Raw genomic sequence first — 22,029 nt, forward strand, 5'->3', positions numbered from 1 at the left:
TATATATGTTAAACAGCATTAGTGACGAGCTACATCCCCTGTCTAACTCCTTGATTTATTTTACTTTCTTCTGTTAATTTATTACCTTTATCTATTACTATTTTTGTTCCTTGATTTAAACTCTGTATTATTTTTGTAAGATGCTTTGGGTATCCTTTATTACTCAATATGTCCCTTAGTTTTCATCTGTTTACTCGATCAAATGCTTTTTCATAATCTATAAATGCTAAATGCATTTCTAAATTACTCTTTTTGTTTGTTTTAATATAAATATATTATCTATACATGATCTTCCTTTTCTGAATCCTGCCTGTTCTATTAATATAGAACATCAGAGATAATTTTAATTCTGTTGTTTATTATTTTGCTATACATTTTATATACTGTATTTAGTACTAATCCCTCAATAATTCTTTGTTTCATTTCTATTTCCTTTTTTAAATATTGAAATAATTTTTGCTATCTTCCATTCTTCTGATATTTTATATTGTTCCCAACATTTATTAAATAAATTTAGTATCCTGTCTTTTAAAAAACTTCCTCCATACTTGATCAGTTCTGCATTTATATCATCCATTCCTACTGCTTTCCTATTTTTTGTAGCTTTCAATGCCTTTTCCAATTCTTCCTTCGTTATCGGATCTATGTCACTAACTGGGTCTAACTGTATCTCTTCTGTTTGATATTTTGGGTGGGTCTTTCCACAATTCTTCATAATGTTTTTTCCATTGTTACTTGAAGTGTCTTTCTCTGTGCTATTCAAGTGTTTCATCATTTAATATGCCAAATTTTGTCTTCCATGAACATCATGTTCTATTGTGCTTATAAATCTATCCCATGACTCTGCTTTAGTCTTCCTTATTATATCTTTAGTTTTATTGCCTTCTTGTTTATATATTTCTTCATTATCACTTGTCCTGTTTTGTATATATTTAAGATATTTTTCTTGTTTATCTTGTACTGCTTTAGCTATTTCTTCATTCCATAACTTTGCCCCCCCTCTTCTTATAGTTTCCCTGAATTGTCCTAGTGTTTCTTTTGCTATCTTTTGAATTATATTTCATATATTATTCCAGGAGTGCAGGTTTTGAGAACAAGTGGAGAAATACCATCAGGACTTGGAGCTCCATTGAGAAATACCATCAGGACATAATCTTCATTATGTATTGAGATTGGTATCACAAATTTGCAACCAAATTTTGAACAATTATTTAAAAATATCCAGCCTCAATCATCTCATTAAATGTTAAGTTTTGTCCTCTAAATGTTATTGTGTATTGTACTTTATAAAATTTCCGAATATTTCAATTTTAGGTTTATCATTATATTTATTTATTAACCTTAATATTGAAAAGCAGTGATCCTTTTCAGGTTGTAAATTTTCTAAAATGAGCATTTAAAAGCAAAAGTAAAGTATTTATTTAAAAACAAAAGTGAAGTATTTCAAACAGAAACAAAAGTAAAGTATTTAAAAAAACAAACAAAAGTTAGTCATATTTTTATAATTTTAATAAAATCAAAAAAAAAAATCAGTGGCATAGATTTGTTGCGCATAAAAGTGCTGGGAATTTGCATTTTTTTATATATATATAGCTTGAAAAGAAAAAACGGTAACATGAAAATAGAAACTTCCTTTTACGAGTAACAAGATATAGAAAATGGGACACAATTTTTTCTTGAATCACTCTGTGCGGCCCACAAAACAAATCTAATTTTGAATACTGCCCTCGTATGGGTACTTGTTAAGTAAATCAGCAGATCTTCTACACTTAATGTCATTATTTTTTTATTATTTTTTTTATTTATTAAAACGTGAACAGTAGATACATTTTCAACAACAACAACTATTTACATTCTATGTACAAAGCAAAAAAAAGGAAAGATAAAGAAAACTTTTTAGAATGAAATACAAAAGTTTCAATATTTTAATTTCAGGAAATAAGAAAAACAGTTTCTTGGTGTTGGATCATTCTCATATTAAGTGTCACACGTTGAAGGTGATGGACTGTTCAGTGATGGTGAAGAGGTGACCACCACTGTTCCATTCACTGTTAAGATGATCCACAGTTTCTGGTTTTTTGCTGTGGAATTCGAGTAGAAGTCTGCTCTGCAACTTCCTCCGTAGGCTCCACTTCAGATGTTGCGCCGATGTGTCGACAGGAGGGACGTCGTCACTGCTTCTTGTGTGCTTCAAGTAGAAATTGTAAATGACGGCCTTGGCCGCAATAAATAGGATGTTGCAGGTGGTTTGTGCTGTCTGCTCAGAGTGAAGTAGGTACCAGTAGTCCTCTGGAGTGTGGGCGTGGTTGCAGGCAAGCTTTGCTGCATCCAAAGTGTATTTGACGAGTTCCTTGTTCATAGGGCATGCCAGGTATATATGTTCCAGGGTACCTGGGGTGGTGCAGAAGAGGCAGTAGTTTGAGGAGCGTAACCCGAAGATTTGTAGCTTGACTGGGGTGGGAAGGATGTTGTGCCACAGTCTCCACTGGATGTCTGCGTCTGATTTGGAACATTTCGTCCTGTACGGAAGGTTCCACTGAAAGTTTGATGGTGGCTTGTGGTGAGTGGAGAGGAGTGTAGGGACAGCTTGGCAGGTGGATGACAGGAAAACCGTGGTTGTATGGCGAGACATGATTAGCTGATAGATTTTTTTGGAGGGTGCAGGAGACAGAGGTACCGTGTCTTCTGGTGATATGATGACAAAGGTTGGTGTAGGCGAGGATCCAGTGACATTTCCAATCCCTTTAGTTGTAGTGATGTCTGGAAGAGCTTGTGTGATCGCTGATTTTAGATGTATGTGTTGCTGCTTTGCATTTATGGTTTTAATGGGCAAATCTTCTGATCCTTTCCATTCAAGGCTTGGTGTCAGGAGGTGGAACTGCCCAGTTCCACGTAGGGAAGAAGAGAATATCATCATTTGCAGGGTCTATTATTCTTTTATTGTAGAAGAGCAGTTCTGAAAGTATTCCAGGAAGGGATGTTCTCTCAAGATTATGGTGAAGGTTTAGCCTTTTCCAGCGGGAAAGTGCTGGAAAAGGCTAAATTTTTATAGTGCGTCTTTATAAAACGGCGGTAGTTTGAGTGGTGCTGGTGCCATATCCATTCTCAATATTGTTGAAAGGGATAGTCCTCTAGTGGCTGTTGCTAGTAGTTTATCTATAGTGTTGGAATGTGAGTATTTTGCTTGCAGCATCTTAAGAAGAAAGGTGATCAGGAATGCTGTGATTTTGTTGTCAAGAGAGACCAACCCTTGACCCCCATGAGTAAGTGTTTGGCTAAGTTTGGAGCAGGATATCCAATTGGTTTTGTTCCAAAGGAAGCTTCGGACAGATGCCTGGATTTGGTGGAGGAAGTCAGCAGGTGGAGTGAGAATTTTGAAGGTGTGCCAGAGAATGCTTGCTGCCATATGATTGACCACACGCACTCTCCCTCTCAGCGAAGATGTGGCGCACACGCTTCTCCTTTTCCCGAGTACTTTGTTGAAACGACTCAGCAATTCGGGCCAGTTCTTCTGGGAGAAAAGGAGGGTATTTCTGAGGTACACACCTAGATATTTCTGTCCCTCACTGGACCATGTGCCTTGGATGGGGGAGTTGCGCCTGATGCTTGAGCATAGAGATCATGAGCCTTTTGAATGACTTCAAATTCACTCTCGTGGTGTATTGCAATTGTGACGTCATCTGCGTATGCTGAGTAGGTTATATTTAGGTGGGGTTCTGGTAGCAGCGTTCGTCGGGATTGTATACTGGTGGCAATTTTATTAATGAATGGTTCTTTAGTGCCTTTAAAAGATATCTGTTCCAACGTCAACCTTTGCACCTGGCAGATATATCCCTGTTCTATCCCACCTGTCCTTTTTGCACAATATATTTCATGTCCTTTACAGTGGAGTTACCAACAAAAACTAGCTCCTGTGAGACCAGTAAATTCTGCTTTGGGGGTTGCCACTGGATTGCCTAATGCTCTGATGCAAGCCCTGACAGTAAGGTGGGCAGCTGAGAGTGTAGTAGACTTCTCCCCCCAGTTTAAATCCACCCTATTCTTCAAGCTCTCACAGAGGCCTATGAATGTGGAGTTGACGCCTAATGTCCTCACATTCTTTGCATCAAATGCATACAAAGACATCCCCACCAGTTCAGCCATTTGGGAAATCGAGGTACCAGCTCGTTGAATAACCACAATCTGTCCTTTATCAAAGTCCGATAAATTCTTCCTTTTGCCCATCACCCTTTGGATTTGATGTGCTGTTCATGATAGAATAAAAACATCAAACAAGCAGTTCATTTCATCAGGCTGTAATTCTGAGGACAACTGCTCCACCTCAGTTCTCCGAGCCAGAGCACTCCTGCTACTCTGAGCCCTTTGCTTTGATGCTCTGATCTGAGGCATGATTTCTGTCGAAATTCAATTTAATTAAGAATACTACACTAAACTAACATACATAAATGTAATAACAATACTATGCACTGGTCATGCAGCAATAATACGTATTATGCTATCAAGTTTACTTAATTAAATATACACTGAGTGATCACTGAATTATGACCACCCCTATGAAAACTGAATGCGATCCATTGACCACATAAGGTACGAGAGTGTGGAGTTAGTCGACCTATGTAGCATAGATGAAGTGTCAGTGGTTCAGTAGGTAGTAAAATTCCGAGCGTGATGGGCAAAAGGAAGGATTTATCGAACTTTGATAAAGGACAGATTGTGGTTACTCAACGAGCTGGTACCTCGATTTCCCAAACGGCTGAACTGGTGGGGTGTTCGAGATCCGCCGTAGTTAAAGTGTACCAGGACTGGTGTCAAAATGGTCAAACAACGACTTGATGGCAAAATTGCAAAGGTCAGGAAAAGGTTGATGTTAGATGTGAGTGCCAGGTCCGACGACTCGTACAGGCGAACAGGCACAGCACTGTTAAAGAGTTGACTACCCAATACAACACGAGCCAACCTGGAACAATATTTGGCATGACCATGCATCGCACGCTCACACGTATGGGCTATACCAGCAGATGACCCCTATGGCATCCTCTCCTAACCAAGGTTCATCGGTATAAAAGACTTGCCTAGTGCATAGGGCATGAAAGTTGGATATTAGAAGACTTGAAGAAGATGTGCTGGTCGGACTGAGGGCATGTTATTTACTCCACACCGTGGATGGTCGTGTAAGGATTTTGCGTCAGCAACACGAGACTCTTGATCCATCATGCATGGTATCAAAAGTGCAGGCCAGTGGAAGTGGTTGTGTGGTGTGGGGCATGTTTCACTGGCAGGAACTTGGACCCCTGGTGCATGTGGAACAATGTATCAGTGGTCTCCGCTATCGTGAACTGCTTGCTGACTGTGTACATCCCACTACATTACACTTTTTCACGAATGGTGACGGTGTCTTTCAAGATGACAATGTGCCGAGCCATCGGGCACTTGTGCAGGAATGGTTTGAGGAACATAGTTCTCACTTCCACCATATTGATTGGTCTCCAAACTCTCCCAATATCAATCCAGGTTCATCGGTGCAAAGAGCACGAAAGTTGGACATTAGAAGACTGAAAGAAAGTGTGCTGGTCGGACTGAGGGCATGTTATTTACTCCACACCGTGGATGGTCGTGTAAGGATTTTGCGTCAGCAACACGAGACTCTTGATCCATCATGCATGGTATCAAAAGTGCAGGCCAGTGGAAGTGGTTGTGTGGTGTGGGGCATGTTTCACTGGCAGGAACTTGGAACCCTGGTGCATGTGGAACAATGTATCAGTGGTCTCCGCTATCGTGAACTGCTTGCTGACTGTGTACATCCCACTACATTACACTTTTTCACGAATGGTGACGGTGTCTTTCAAGATGACAATGTGCCGAGCCATCGGGCACTTGTGCAGGAATGGTTTGAGGAACATAGTTCTCACTTCCACCATATTGATTGGTCTCCAAACTCTCCCAATATCAATCCAGGTTCATCGGTGCAAAGAGCACGAAAGTTGGACATTAGAAGACTGAAAGAAAGTGTGCTGGTCGGACTGAGGGCATGTTATTTACTCCACACCATGGATGGTCGTGTAAGGATTTTGCGTCAGCAAAACGAGGCTCTTGATCCATCATGCATGGTATCAAAAGTGCAGGCCAGTGGAGGTGGTTGTGTGGTGTGGGGCATGTTTCACTGGCAGGAACTTGGACCCCTGGTGCATGTGGAACAATGTATCAGTGGTCTCCGCTCTCATGAACTGCTTGCTGACTGTGTACATCCCACTACGTTACACTTTTTCACGAATGGCGACGTGTCTTTCAAGATGACAGTGCGCCGAGTCATCAGGCACTTGTTGTGCAGGAATGGTTTGAGGAACACAGTTCTCACTTCCCGCATATCGATTGGCCTCCAAACTCTCCTGATATCAATCCCATAGAGTACTTGTGGGACACTATGGAAAGGCATATCAGGCATCTGGATACACCGGTCACCTCCATACCTGCATTGCTGGCCACATTACATACAGCTTGGTTGGCCATACCTCCTGAACGCTTCTGACATCTTGTTGAATCAATGCCACGTCAGATAGCTGTTGTACTGAGGACAAAAGGAGGACCTACGAAGTATTAGTTAGGTGATCATAATTCAGTTGTTGTTATTTGGTTTTTAGGAGCATTAGCAACTAAGGCCATATTGCTCCGGGGATATGCGGTGGTCATTACCTTACCTTTCCGCATCCTCCGTATTTGGTGGTCACGGGCTCGAACCCCGGTCTAATCAAGAAGTGTGTGCTACGCACTGCTGCTCCTACCCACCTGGCTACGGAGGCACCACATCATAATTCAGTGATCACTCAGTGTATACCCCTTGATGTGGGCACCTGTATGTGGTGAGGGGGACCTCCCACTGATGCTGCTGGACCTCCAGATTAGCATCACTGGGATCTAACGTCCACAGACTAGGTTTCAGGCCTAACATCAATGGAATCCAGCGTGTTTGCCGTGTGCTGTGACCCATGGAAATTCAGAACGGGGGGGGGATCATGGTGGTTGAGGGGCCCAGCTTCAGTACACCACTTTTACCCCTGCTTCGACAAGACGGGTGGTCCTGGAAGGCCCAGCTAGTAGGCTTGCCTGCAAGGGTCAACCGTGTCAGTGCCATGCCCCTATCCTCATGGTCCGAGGGACAGGATTCAGGCTGGAGGTGGTTCGGCTATGGTGTCTGGGTATCCCTGGCGTTCCACTCCCAAGCGCATTTATTGCATGCCAGGTAGTGGATGTCCCTTTGGGCTCCGTGGTGGGTGGGGAGCCCCGACACTGAACCACTTAAAAACTTCATGAATCCTGATAAAGTAATTTCTTCTGGGTCCTCAACCCAGTCCCTAACTGAAAATTTGACCTCTGCAAATAGATAGAAAAAGGAGGTTATATCAGGTCCAACACCTCAGTTCCCGATAATTCACTCAACTAGTGAGAAGCCTATAGGAAAAATGGCATCCTTCTTTATCCAGAAGGGTTGGCAGGCTCTCCTAAGTCTGTCAAACGGCTTCGTTCGAGTGACATACTTGTAGAAACCAGAAGTGATATACATTCAGAACAGCTCCCCCTTGCTACATCTATAGGGGGAATCCCTATCACTATCACCTCCCTACAAGACACTGAACTCATCCCGTGGTGTCATTGCGGAATGGGATCTGATGGATGTAACTGAAGAGGAAATCTGTTCTGAGTTGAAACCACAGGGAGTGACAGCTGTTAAACATATATTCATGCGTAGGGATGGGAAATTAGTTCCCACCGAATATATTATCTTAACGTTCAATTCACCAACTTTTCCTCATGAAATCAAAGCTGGCTATATTAACTGCCCAGTGTGTCCATATGTCCCAAATCCGTTACAGTGCTTTAAGTGCCAGAAATACCGACACTCACAGGTGGCTTGTCTTGGAGCCCTTGTATGCGCTCGTTGTCGTTCAAAGGACCACAAAACAACATCATGTTCAGCTGCAAAACCAACCTGCATTAACTGCCAAGAACACCCAGCCTACTCAAGAGCATGCCAGAGGTGGAAACAAGAAAAATAAATTCAGTGACTTAAGGCAGAGCTGAACATATCTTATCAAGAGGCAAGGAAAATGGTGAAACCTCTAAATACAAATAAACCAACCTACGCTCAGAAGGTAGCAAGGAGATGTTCCATCGGAACTCAGACCGAAATGACCATACCACCAAAGGAGTTATTCACTTCTATTGCTCGCTACCTGCTAAGTTCAATTAAACCCCCACAAAAGGACAATCAACTGCCACTCCTATATCTGTACCTCCTAATGTCCCACCAGTAAGAAAACAAGTTTCTGGAGAAAAGAATAAGAAATCTGACGTACACCCTAGTTTTCAAGAAAAAATGGATGTCAAGGAGAAGGAGGTATATGAAGAAACAGTCTTGGAACTCTTTCCTGAGAGGATAGAGAGGATATGGACACGGGACAGCGTCCATACTTCCCCAGAAAAGATAAATCTAAGACTGACAAAAGTAAGCCCTCAGCACCTCGGAAGCCGCCTGATGGAACCACCAAGCCAAAATAATGGCTAAATTCCTACAATGGGATTGTTGTGGATTCTGGCAAAATGCAGAAGACATCAAGGCACTCCTGCAAAAACACAAACCATCTTGCTTTTGCTTACAGGAGACTTACCTAAGGACAAATGATGACCCCGGGATGCGTATCATTCGGAAGGATAGAATTGGGGATGGCCCCACTCATGGAGGAGTCGCAATCCCTGTGAGAAACCATATCCCTTTTCAGCCTCTGCAACTTACTACCAGCATAGAGGCAGTAGCAATTCAAATAATTATATTTGCCACCTGGTACTGACATCTGCCAGGAAGACCTTGATGATCTCGTAATGCAGTTGCTTCCCCCTTTCTTACTTCTTGGGCACTTTAATGGGCATAACACCATGTGGGGTAGCTAACGTCAATGGAAGGGGATGACTCATAGAGCATATGCTCGCTAAAAATGACCTCTCCCTTCTTAATGTGGGAACAAACACATTTTTCCACATGCCTACCCATACGTTTTCTGCCATTGATCCTTCTACCAGTTCCCCTTCTCTTCTCCCTTCACTTACTTGGGAGGTGGAGGGGAACCCTTATGGAAGTGTGGAAGTGATCACTTCCCCATGATAACCACCCTAATTACTGGGAGACTTTGTCTTTCCCGTCAGGTTACCACGGTGTAAGTTTGATCAGGCTGACTGGAGTGCCTTTCAACACCTGGCAAATTTTGACATCTCTGCAGTCAGTCAGGAGCCTATCAATGATGCAATCACATACATAACAGAAAATATTGTCCATGCAGCTGCAACTACAATTCCAAAAATGTCCACCTGGTTTCCTCCGTTTCCAAAACCATGGTGGAATCCAGTTTTATAAATGCTCGTTTTACTGCTTTTACCCATCTGAATGAGCCATACATACTCAGTCAGATTTTTAAATAATAATGGCAATGTGTCAGCAGTTTTTAAATTTTTAAATCGATTAATATATATACTCTCCTGACAATTTGATTTTTTTAATTGTACTGATTTTATTTATTGATATGCCTTTATATATATATATATATATATATATGCAGTTTCGACAAAGTAACCTTTTTAAAAGGTTACAAGTCTCATCTTTCTTGAATTTTCACCTTTTCATAGTGCACCTTACTGTTTTTGCACCACAAAAATCAATCAAAATTCAGTGCATATGTATTGCATTATTGAGCTTACGTTATATGCATTAGGTTATCGTGCTTAAAGTGTTATGTGTAATGTTATCGAGCTTACATTATGTGTATTTCATATCTCCTCAGAAGTTTACATAATATTATTACCCTGTACTGTTACTTTTGTAAGTTCTAAGTAGTAGTAGTACAGGAGGTATGTGATGCAAGAAAGCAAGCCTATGTAGCATCAGCCAAAAAAAAAAAAAAAAAAAAAAATTTCACACATCCATTCCCTCTAAAAGTTTGTCCAGTTCCTCCTTGAATTTATTTAAGCTATCAACCTCAACAATAGATGGAAGCTTGTTCCAGCAATCAACTACCTGCTGGCTAAAGGCAAATTCCCACACATCTATTCTATAACTTTTTTTTCCCCAAATTTGAATTTATGCCCCCCAAGTTCATAATCTGAGCAAGAGGAAGAATCCCATCAGGATTCAGCATGCTCAGTCCATTAAAGGCCTTATACACCTGAATCGGATAATCTTGCAGGTGGTGCCTAATCTCCAGACGCTGCAATTTTCAGAACTTAAACCTTTCTTGTTAAGAGGACCCCTTCATTCCCCTCACCAATCTTGTTGCCCTTCTCTATACACTTTCAAGGAACTCTACATCCTTCCTAAAATGAGGCCTCCAGACCTGTATGCAGTACTCAAGGTGTGGTCTGACCTTGCCTTATACAAAGGGATAATCAACTCCCCTTCCCTACTAGCAAAATTCCTGTATATCATTGACAATACCCCATTATCTGCTCTGGCAGCCTGTCTGCATTGCTCAAAAAACTTCATATCTCACTGCACAATTACTCCCAGGTCTTTTTCATTTTCTGCCACCCTAAGTGCAGTACCACACAGTTGGTACGTTTCTCTGGGGTTACTTCTACCCATATACAGTACTTTGCATTTGTCAATGTTAAAACTTCAAGTTGCCACTTCTCAGCCGATCTGCCCAAATTTTCTAGACCTATTGCAGTAGCATGCTGCCATTACTGTCATTAACAACCATGCCAACCTTTGTATCATCTGTGAACTTCAACATTAAGTCTGATATACAATCATCAATATCATTAATAAATATACAAAACAACAGTGAGCCCAACACCAAACCCTGGGTGACTCCACTAATAACATTAGTTCATGAAAAAGCAGCATCCATTGATTACCACTCTCTGTTTTTTACCTCTCAACCACCCTTTCATCCATTGTAGCAAGTTGCCCTTAATACCATACTGCTCCTATTTGTACATTAGTCTTCCATTCACAACAGTGTCAAAATCTTTCCTGAAATCCTAGTATATGATATCAAAATTATTTCTCGCATCCAGTTCCTTTGTAGCCACATCATATTATCCAATCAAATTTTGTCAGACAAGACTTTCCCTTAACAAACCCATGCTGTGGCTGAATTATTACTGCAGCCTTTTCTAGATGATCCTGCAATGTATCTTTTATGTGAATACATTTGCACATGTCCAGTCCGTGGGGGACTTCCCCTGAGTCCAAGGATGCTCGTAATTATGGCTAAGGGTTTGCTTACTTCCTTTGCCACCTCATTTAATATAACTGGATAGATCCCATCCTCCCCAGGTGCCTTTCTTTTGTTTAACTTTAACAATTTCTCCTCCACTTTGCTCTCAGTTATTACAAAATCATTAAGCACCCTGTTGCAGTTTGATAAACTTCTGGCATTTTCCTCCTTTAATAACTCCTCATGTGTGAATGCAGATGCAAAATACTCATTCAGATTTTCAGCTATTCTATCAACAGTTGAACCATCGATATCAAGTGGACCAATCTGATTCCTCCCTTTCCTTCTAGAGTTTATATAACTAAAGTAGTTCTTGCTGTTTCTTTTAGCATTCTTTGCCGAAGATTTCTCATAATCTGCCTTCGCTTGCCTAACCTCCTTCTTGACTTGATTATAGACTAGCTTATGTCTTCCATAAGCTTTCTGTGTCACCTAATACTTTATATGCATCCCATGCATTTTTCTCCTCTGCCATGAGTCTCATTAGTTCATCTGATGAATGTCAGATGTTCATGGATGTCAATCCATTTGACCTAAACCTTGAACAGTATTTCTTAATCAGTATGAAAAACAGTAGCTTCCAGGATTACTTCCTTGAATACTTCCCATTTAGAAAGTAATTATAATAGATAATAAAATCATATAACTAAACCAAAGTGGAACTGATTTGAACTTTAAAACTACCTATTTACTACAATTAAAACACTAGAATTCCCCTACCATGCACTCAATACCTTAGCAATGGCAGCAATATTCAAAAAGTCTTTATCGTGTATCAACAAGAAGTTACTGTAGTTTCCTAAAGCAGTATACAATGTTCACTCTAAATGCAGAAAATGGCTTCTGGTCGTAGCATGTTGAAGTGGTTTTTTTCCATCCATTCTGAATATTATGCTTACATGATAGATTATTTTGCATACATTTCAACATTGAAATTTTATTTTTATTTGAATACATGATTTCGTTATTTTATAACCACTGTTACAAAATAATTTCTTGTGAGTATTTCTGTTGGAATGTGGTTAGAAAACTGATTATTTTATTCTCTATAATTTAGGCTCAGTGTGGAGCTGCTCAAAACCATTTATTGTCACTGAAATTGGCTCCTGTTATGCACAAAGATTGCCCGCTGAATTGTGAAGATCCTTTTTCATGGTTGCCACATAATGTATCCCTTCATATTCTTTCCTTTCTTGATCCAGGCAAGTATCATTTTTATTATTTTAAATGAAAAGCTTTTTGCTTATGATTATCCTTTCTTTTATTTGTGATGAAACAAAGTTTTTCTTTCAATAAATTTACCCTAAATTGGAGTGCAAGTAAACTGTAAATTACTGTGGATCAACTTATCACATAGACAGAATTGTTAATTTAGCAACAAGAAAATGTGGATTATTAAAAAGTGTATTTAAGGAATTTATTAGTACTGATTTTGATATTAGTATTAGACATATGGTGTAATGAAGCCCAGAATTTTTGCTGCACAAACCAAAAAAAAAGAAAGGAAGAAAGAAAGAAAAAATTAATTAAAAATATTAATAATAAATAAATAATAAAATAAAATAACCTGCCCATTTGACTCCTTCCGCACAGAGGTACCTATCCAGCTGACCTCTGAATTTTCCCATACTGTCAGCCTCAACCATTAATGGAAGCAACTTATTATGGTAATTAAAAATTTGCAGGCTAAAGGAGAACTTACTGCCATCTATTCTAAACCTATTCCACCATAATTTGAATTTCTGGTCCCTAGTTATGGAATCATAACAGTGAAAGTTTCAGCCTCATTCATTTTACTTTCACCTTTCAGAGCCTTGCCTCAGTTTTTTTTTTTTTTTTTTATGTGAACCCCAAACACGAGAGGTATTAGAACCTATAGTAATTAGTACCGTGCTTGGGTTGGAGGTTGAGAAGACAAAAGAAGATATTTGTTGACATTGGACTTGAACTTCTATAGGTTGTAATTTTCAGGAAATACGTATGAACGAAGGTTGTTCCAGAAAACGGCAGTTGAATGAATAAATGAGGAAGATGAAAAGTTGGTTCTGTGGGTTTGAAGTTGGACAGTAAATGGATGTTGGCTGGTGGCAGCACGTGTTCGGACTGTTTTGAAAGAGAGAGAGCGGGAATTATAGAAGCCAATTCAGAAGAACAGTGCCCATGGAAGTATCTGTAAAAGAGGCATGCAGTAGAAACAGTGCGTCTATGAGAAAGCAAGTGGAGAGACACTGTTAGAGATGAATCATTAATTAACCTAACTGCCCTCTTCTGAATGGAATCAAGAAGCCTGAGAGAGGTTTTGGGGGCACCACCCCAGATGTGAGAACAATATTCCATGGCAGGGCGGATTTGTGATTTATACGAGTGAGCAGCTGTTTGGAAGAAAAGTAACGCCGAGAGCGAAAGAGAAAACCAAGTTTTTTAGATGCAGAGGAAGCAATATTTGTAATGTGCTTGTGCCAAGGGAGATTAGAGGTCAGGGTAATCCCCAAAAGAGATATATCATTTTGCCTAGAAATTGGAGTGTCACTAAAGATAAGCATAGGAGCAGAAGAATCCTTTTTGCGAGATATAAGACAAGACTGAGTTTTAGAAGGGTTGGAATCAACTAAGTTGTCTTTGCCCCACTGGAGAATTACCTGAAGATCGGCATTTAAGGAATTCGTAGCAGATTTTTGAGAAGTTGAAGCTGATTGAGCAGGACAAGGTTTCTCACAATGGAAAGTTGAATGCAATGTGCTATCATCGGCAAAACTATGGATAGGATTTCCAGTCAATGGACGAAGGTAATTGATATACAAGAGGAAAACAGTGGGGGAAAGAACTGAACCTTGGGGGATACCGGCATTAGTGGAGAAGTTAGAAGACAGAGCCATCTACCATCACCCTCAGTGAGCGATCAGAGAGAAAAACTGGATAACCAATTACTAAAAACAGTTGGCAAACCATAAGATGGAAGCTTGTTTAGAAGACCTTTATGCCAACCACGATCAAAAGCCTTTGAGATGTCAAGAGCAACTACTTGTGTTTCGCCGAACTTTTCCATTGAATTAGTCCATAAATGGGTAACATAAGCCAGAATATCACCAGTGGATCGACACTGACGGAATCCATACTGGTGATCGTTGATCAGACGGAAGGTTTCTAAGTAGTTTAAGAGTTGGCAGTTAATTGATTTCTCCATTACTTTAGAAAGAGTAATTGGATGGGAGGGATTTGTCACCCTTTTTAGGAACTGGCTGGATATGAGCAAATTTCCAAGCAGAAGGAAAAACACCTTTGGAATAAGAAAGTGAAAAAAAGGCGGCAAAGAATAGGAGTAAGTACAGGAGCACAGGTTTTGAGAACAAGTGGAGAAATACTATCAGGACCTGGAGCTTTCTTAGCATCAAGATTCATCAAAATCCTTCTGATATCCTTTTGACAGAAGACCACAGTAGGCATTGAATGGAGCGTGTTGGGAATGGTGGGAGGTGTTTTACCAAGATCATTAATACATGAGCTGGAAGAAAAATGGGATGCTAGCAGGTCAGCTTTATCCTTGGCTGAAGTGACAACAGAGCCATCTGGTTTGGACAGAGGTGGGAGTAGAGATGGGCAAAAGTTGCGGCCAATAGCTTTGGCAAGAGACCAGAATGCTCGGCTACCATTAGGGCAAGAAAAGGAATAAGCAAGTTTTCTACTCTTAACCTGTTCAAACTCTAGTTTGGACTGATTAATAACTGCTTTACAATTGTTGCGAGCTTTGGTGTAGGCAGAAAATGAAAGTGAAGAATTAGAAACAAGCCAATTACGATATGCAACATTCTTCTCTTGGACAGCCTTAGCACATTTATTGGAAAACCAAGGTTTAGATAAAGGATGAGATTTTAGAGTGGAGTGTGGGATAAAGGATTCCATTCCTGCAAGAATAATTTCACTGACACGATCTGAGGAAACGTTGACATCAGAAGTTTTGAAACAGTAATCCGACCAAGGAAAAGAAGAAAAGAAGTCTTGCAGGTCATCCCATTTTGCATTCTTGTAATGCCAAACAACACGAGGTTGGGAATAGCCATGAGATAAAGGTTCCATTGGAGAAGAGACAATCACCAAGTTGTGATCGGAGGTACCTAAAGGACCACTCACTTTGACTGTGCACTTGGAAGGGTTGTTTGTGAGAAAAAGATCAAGTGTGTTGGCTGTATGATTAGGATTGTCCGGTATTCTTGTAGGTAAATGAACAATCTGTGCTAGGTCATTAGTAATTGCGAAAGCCTCGGCATCTCGACCTGCTGGGTCGGTGTGACTAGAAAACGGAAGCCAGCTGGAGTTGTGAACATTAAAATCACCAAAGAAAATTACCTCACTGTTAGGAAAGTTCGACTGGAGAAAGTCAAGTTGCAAAGAGAGGAAGTCAAAGAGCTCCGAGTGATTAGTGGAGTTAGGAGAACGGTAGAGACAACAGATGAATTTGACACAATGAGGTAGAGAGATTTGAAGCCAGAGAAGATCAAAGAGAGGAGATTCCAAATTGCCAAGTCTCTGACATTGAATATCAAAACGGACATATGCACAAGTACCACCTTTGAGGCAAAAGGAATTATACAGCGAATAATTTGGCCATCTGAGATGAGCAGTACTTGAATCAACCGATAACTGAGATTCTGTCAGAAATAGTACATGAGGTTTGGCAGACTGCAAGTGGAAACGGACATTGTTGAGATTAGAATTGAGACCACGTATATTTGTGAAATGAATTAGGAAGTCCTTGGGATCTTTTATCTTAGATCTTTTCGCAGATAACTTGCTCTATTAGTTTTACAATTCATGGTATATTCAATAGTAAGAAAAAGTGGGTGGGACATGCTGTATGAAGTAATGAAATTTTTGGATATGGCATACATGTGGTAAGAATATACTCAGATCCTTGACATAACATGGCCTCGACAATGCTCCCCGCATATACACTACTCGGACTCCCTCCAGTCACTATCTGGCAGAGTAGAGGTAGCAAGATTATACATTAGCTGATCCGGAAGCCTCCTAGAGAGTTACCAATAGATTCGGTCCGGTGTACTAACTAGCGGCTGGCCTGCGAACACCGTTTTAGGGCTGTACCCTCGAAGTGTAAGAAATATTGGATCTTGCCACGACGTTCATCATAACCTCAAAAGTCATCAATTATACTGCATGATGGAAGAGATAGGGAAGGGTTGACCGGAACTTAACTCTAGAGACTAAACATGGGTTCCACCACTTCAAGCCTCCAATAAGCAAAGTGGTGGTATTTCACCGGTTGATGAGAGTCATCTACCACCTAGTACTGCCTGGTAACATTGAGGGACGGCGTTCCTCCATGTGGTGTGGCCCCTGCTTACGTTGGTTCACACCTGGGTAATCACCCACTATGTACTTGTGCATGGAGGTTATATCCAGGATTATTAACAGTTAAATCTTAGAGAAGATTTAACTAACGGTTAAATCTTCTCTAAGATGCCTAGTTACCAAGCTCTGCAGCCTGCAGATTTGATGTTTTTTCTTATATGAATGCCCTTTTTCCAGTCTCACCTGGCAATGTTGTCCATGTCGGGGCCTTTTTAAGAAGTTCTGCCATTTTTTAAATTTATTTATTTTTTTAAGGTGTGGTCTCCATACTTGAATGCAGTACAGTAATACCCCGACTCACGCTACCGCGACTTACACGAACTTGGAGTTACGCGGCTCTTGATTTTTTCGTTTGGTGTATATCTAAAATTAGCTTACCAGTGATTTGGAAGTCAAATCATAAAGCTTGGATGACACCTTCCATTTTTGAGGACTGGTTTGGTCACCACTTCATACCCGAAGTCGAACGTTATTGCAAGTCTAAACAGATTCCATTTAAAGTAATGCTTCTTATTGACAATGCACCTGGTCACCCTACTGCCACCCTAATTAATTTCGACCCACATGTGAAAGTTGTGTTTTTGCCTCCAAACACAACCAGCTTGCTTCAACCGATGGACCAGGGAGTCATCAAAACATTCAAGGCTTACTACCCGAGGCGTTCGTTTGCACATCTGAATGAAGCTATGAGACAAAATAGTGAGATATCTGTTAAAGACTTTTGGAAACAATTCAATGTTTTCGATGCCGTAAGAATCATTAAAGAATCATGGGATGAAATTCACAAAAAAAAACATTGAATGGTCTCTGGAAGAAACTTTGTTAATTTTTTTTCAAAAACGAGACGAAAACAACGCCAGAAACTGATCATGTCGCTCATGTGATAGAAGAAGTTGTTAACCTTGCCAGGCAATTAGATTTGGAAGTCAATGGTGATGATTTCAACGAGCTGTTGGATTCACATAGTCAGCAGCTGACAGTGAATGAGCTCATAGAGATGCGTGAGCAAAACATCACCGAAGTATCTGACACTTCAGACCCAGTTCCACCAGAAAAGCACATGGCAATTGCAAGTTTGACAGAAGGTCTCAGCTCAGTTGAAAAGGGCTTAAAATTTTTAGAACACATAGACTCCAACGAAGAACGCTGGAGCTACAAAGCAAGGAATAAAAAAATTAACTTGCTACAAAGAAATTCTGCATCGTCAGACAAATTTGTTAGATTTTATGAAGCCATCAACATTGAAATAACTTTTTTACGTAACTCATTTATTTTTTTAATACATATTTTGTATTAATATGTATAAATAACTGCAATTTTATTAAATATTTTTCTTCTAAACTAGTGTTTTTGTTAGTCCTTGGTCCCAATTAAACAAAATTTATATGTATTTATATGCAAAGTTGTACCCCGACTTATGCAAATTCGACTTAAGCGATTTTCGTCGGACCCACCTATCGCTTAACTTCAGGGTATTATTCCAAGTCCAGACTTGCAATTGCCTTATACTGTGGAATTATGACCTCCCTATCTCTACAAGTAAATGTTTCAATAAATCATTAGTAGGACACAATGGTCTTGCTTTCTTGCTTCCTATCAAGAAAGTGTGGCTATTAAATAACGAGACTATAGCAATAAAATAAATATAATGAAATATTTCGTACCTTACAAATTCAAAATAATTGTCTTGAGCTTGCACATACTGTTCCCTACATTTCTTACAAGTACAGAAACATTTCTGTATGCCATTTTAACATTTGGTTGTTTTTTTTTTCTGAATGGATTGAAAATGGGTTCCCTTTGGTACACTTTTCAGTTTAATGAAGAGAAAAAAAAGTCAGGAGGCTAGGTCCAACAAGTAGGGTGCATGTCCACACAGGAATTTGTTTTTGGGCCCAGAAACTTTCGAACAGAGAGCACATTGTGTCTTGATGAAGCATCCAACCATCCTTCCACAATTCTTTCACTAACAGCACCAACGGCACCAACACCAGTTCTAACAGCCCTCTGATCACTAACAGCACCAACACCAGTTCAAACCTATGACCAAAGGTCATAGGTTTGAACTGGTGTTGGTGCTGTTAGTGATCAGAGATGTTACTTTGTGCCTATGCAGATTCCCCCGTTAGATTTGGGTTAGATGTAGCTTTTCAATGTATCAGTTGTGACATCTTAGTTTTTTTTTTTTTTTTTATGAAAACCCCAAACACAAAAGGTATCAAAACCTATAGTACTTAGTACTGTGCATGGGTTGAAGGAGAAGTATGGAGGGAGGGGGGATGCCGGAAACTTTGCTCTAGAGACTAAACATGGGTTTCACCACTTCAAGCCTCCAATAAAGAAAGTGGTGGTATTTCACCGGTTGATGAAAGTCATCTACCACCTATAAGTGAATTTTTGTGAATAATTTCAACGTTAATTATGTGGCAATGCATTGTGGGTGTTATTAACCCACAATGCATTGTGGGTTAATAGGGATTGTGTATTTTGGCGATGTTTATGCTGTGGGGGGCTGCCACTTGTGTCCGCGTTGCAGATGCTGCTGCGTCACAAATGTGGCACCTTGTGTGCGGGATGAAAAACTTTTTTTTTTTTTTTCTGGAAGATAAATTCCTTGTTGTTTCCATCTGTTCTTGAAAAACTGAAAAATTAAACCTGTGTGTTTACTTGAAGTCTTGTGAGTTTATTTGCAATGATTATATTTTTTTCTCCAAATTGTAATTTGTGAATATCGTGAACTAGACAGTTCAATTTTATTCTGGTTATATTGTTCTTCTTTGGAATTAAAATTGATATTTTCCCCCTTGAAAAAACCTATACAGAATATATATTTCTGTCGTCAACATTTTATTTTTATACCTTAGCTCTATCCACAGTAATTATGTTTAGGACTCACAAGGACTGATAAAATTTCAAAAGCAAACTATTCGAAAGCATTCAACCCTTTATTTGCACTTACCTGAGGGAGGAAATTTTCAAAAAATACACTCGAAATTCTCGTCCCTAACCAAATACATGGAAATCACATGGAGATTGATTCTATTGCATGGTTAGATTTTAGTCCTTTTTCAGTTGATTGAATGAAAATGAGTTTTGAAACATTCAATGTAATTGAATGTATTTGAATAAACACAAATTCAATCTGTCCCAAGATACAGTTTGTCTTCACTCAAAAACTTCAGCCTATGAGTTGTACGAATCGACCCCTTTTGATTCTAACTGAGTTGAAAAGAACATAGCAAAGAACATTCCGAGATTTCTGTCCTATTCTCATTGTTGAGTGGAGGCAACTTCTCAAGGGTAATGAAAGTGGTTGTTTACACTTTTTCCAGAAAGAACAACACAAAGCTTATTTTCATTTTAACCGAGTACGAATTTATTGTTAATTTGCAGATGATTTAAGCTATTCCCCATTCCATGTCAGTGTATGGGTTCAGTGTGGAGTGGATATTAGGCGGCGAATATCAAAGCGATAATTTCTGCTTTTATAAACACACAACATTGACACCCTACGTATATGTAAAAATGATAAATTGTCTCTTCTTTTGGAATTAAATGGATATATATATTTTTTTGAAATTAAATAGATCTTTTCCCACTGGAAAAACTATATAGAATTTTTTCTTTCATATCTGTAATTGTTTTGAAAATCTAAAAATACACATCACGTCTGTATTTTCAAAGCTCGAATTAAAACCACCACAGGAAAAAAGTACAGCGCGTGCATTTATTTCCAAAGATACATCGTCATCATCATCTGTTCGCGTTTACAGATAAACTTTAACCCACGGTACATGAAAAAATGAATTGGTGTTACAACTCTCTTCAAACTTAAATTTTAAATGAATAATAAGCATTGAGACGCAAAGGACAGAAAGCAATCACATTTACATCTGAACTCCACACAAATCAGCTGAAAATATAGAGAGATACACTTTTTAAAACCCCCTATATTGATCGGTCATTCCTGGAACTAGTTCCCCGCAGCTGTGACATTGGACTGATTCTTGTTGGAACTACTATCACGGTGTAACTATCGCTCTGGAAATTATGAAAAATCTCTAATTTTAAGGGGCTCTAAGGGGCTTAGAGGGGAACAGGCATTCTATGAGTTATCAGACACTCAGTCTAAAACACTGATAGATCCAATATCTTTCTATTTCAGAAGATTTAGGAGAAGTCCGGTTGACCTGCCTCCCTATTTTGTGCCTCCCTATTTTTCTGCCACCCCATAAAATCCACTCATGCACACGTTCTTGATGGTAAGCCCTGTTACGTCATTCAGTTGACAACAAACGTGTAGAATGATTCTCTTCAAGACACCTGGTCAGCGTGAGGAGAAAAAGGCCAAACTCTCCGGCACATGACAGCACAACGAAACAAATGGCCCTCAGTCCCCAGCGGCTGCTTTCACTCTCCCTCTTACGGCAGCAAGAGGATCAGAGTGGAAGCAGGGGGTGCTAAGAATCTCTGGGTACGATCAGGCTGCCATGCATGGAAACTGAACTTGGCCTGTTACAACGTAAGATTGCTCATCGGCGAAGGCAGGATACTAGAGCTGGAAAAAGAATTAGAAAATGTGAATTGGAATATCATCGGTTTGGCTGAAACAAGAAGAAGAAATGAATCACTTATAAGTTTATCAAGTGGAAATCTGCTGTACACCAATGGAAACAGTGAAAGGAATGAAAGTGTAGTTGGCTTTCTGGTCCATAAAGATATAAAAAAACAACATTTTGGAATTCAAAAGTACATCACCAAGGGTGTCAAGACTATTACTCAGGATTTCTAAGAGGTATAAGCTAAAGGTTATAATGATTTATGCACCAACATCGAGCCATGATGATGAAGAGGTTGAAGAAATGTACACCAAAATTGAGTCTTTTAGATAAACAAAAAAACTCACTACTCCATCATTATGGGGGACTTCAATGCTAAGGTTTCAAAAAGACAAAACAGTGCAGAAAGGGGAACTATAGGAAATTTTGGAATTGGTGAAAGAAATGAAAGAGATGAAAGGCTTGGGGAATTTGCTGAATCTTGAGGAATGTCAGTAATGAACACTTTTTTTCAAGAAAAGGGTGAACAGAAAGTGGACATGGAAGAGCCCAAATGGATTAACAACTAATGAATTCGACTTCAATCTCACTAACAGAAGATATATTGTGAATGATGTTACTGTCCTAAATAAGGTAAATGTTGGAAGTGATCACAGAATGGTAAGATGCACACTTGATATAGATGTTGTTGTTTTGGTTTTTAGGAGCATTAGCAGCTAAGGCCATATTGCTCCGGGATATGCGGTGGTCATTCCCTGACCTTTCTGCATCCTCTGAATATTTGGTGGTGATGGGCTTGAACTCTGGTCTAATCAAGAAGCGTGTGCTACGCACTGTTG

The 22,029-nt window shown here is 39.7% G+C and overlaps 1 protein-coding gene across 1 annotated transcript in view; it reads left to right on the forward strand.

Annotated features, from left to right (window-relative positions):
* Positions 1-22,029, forward strand: part of LOC150076512 (uncharacterized) — a 188,149-nt gene that overhangs the window by 61,726 nt on the left and 104,394 nt on the right. Inside the window, exon 3 of the mRNA XM_090387374.1 lies at positions 12,322-12,466. Within this exon, the coding sequence (XP_090243500.1) occupies positions 12,322-12,466 (145 nt within the window). The remainder of the gene's footprint in view (positions 1-12,321; positions 12,467-22,029) is intronic.

Source organism: Mastigoproctus giganteus, chromosome 13, assembly GCF_048544385.1.
Source record: "Mastigoproctus giganteus isolate SK-2022 chromosome 13, ASM4854438v1, whole genome shotgun sequence".
Classification (NCBI taxonomy): Eukaryota; Metazoa; Arthropoda; class Arachnida; order Uropygi; family Thelyphonidae; genus Mastigoproctus; species Mastigoproctus giganteus.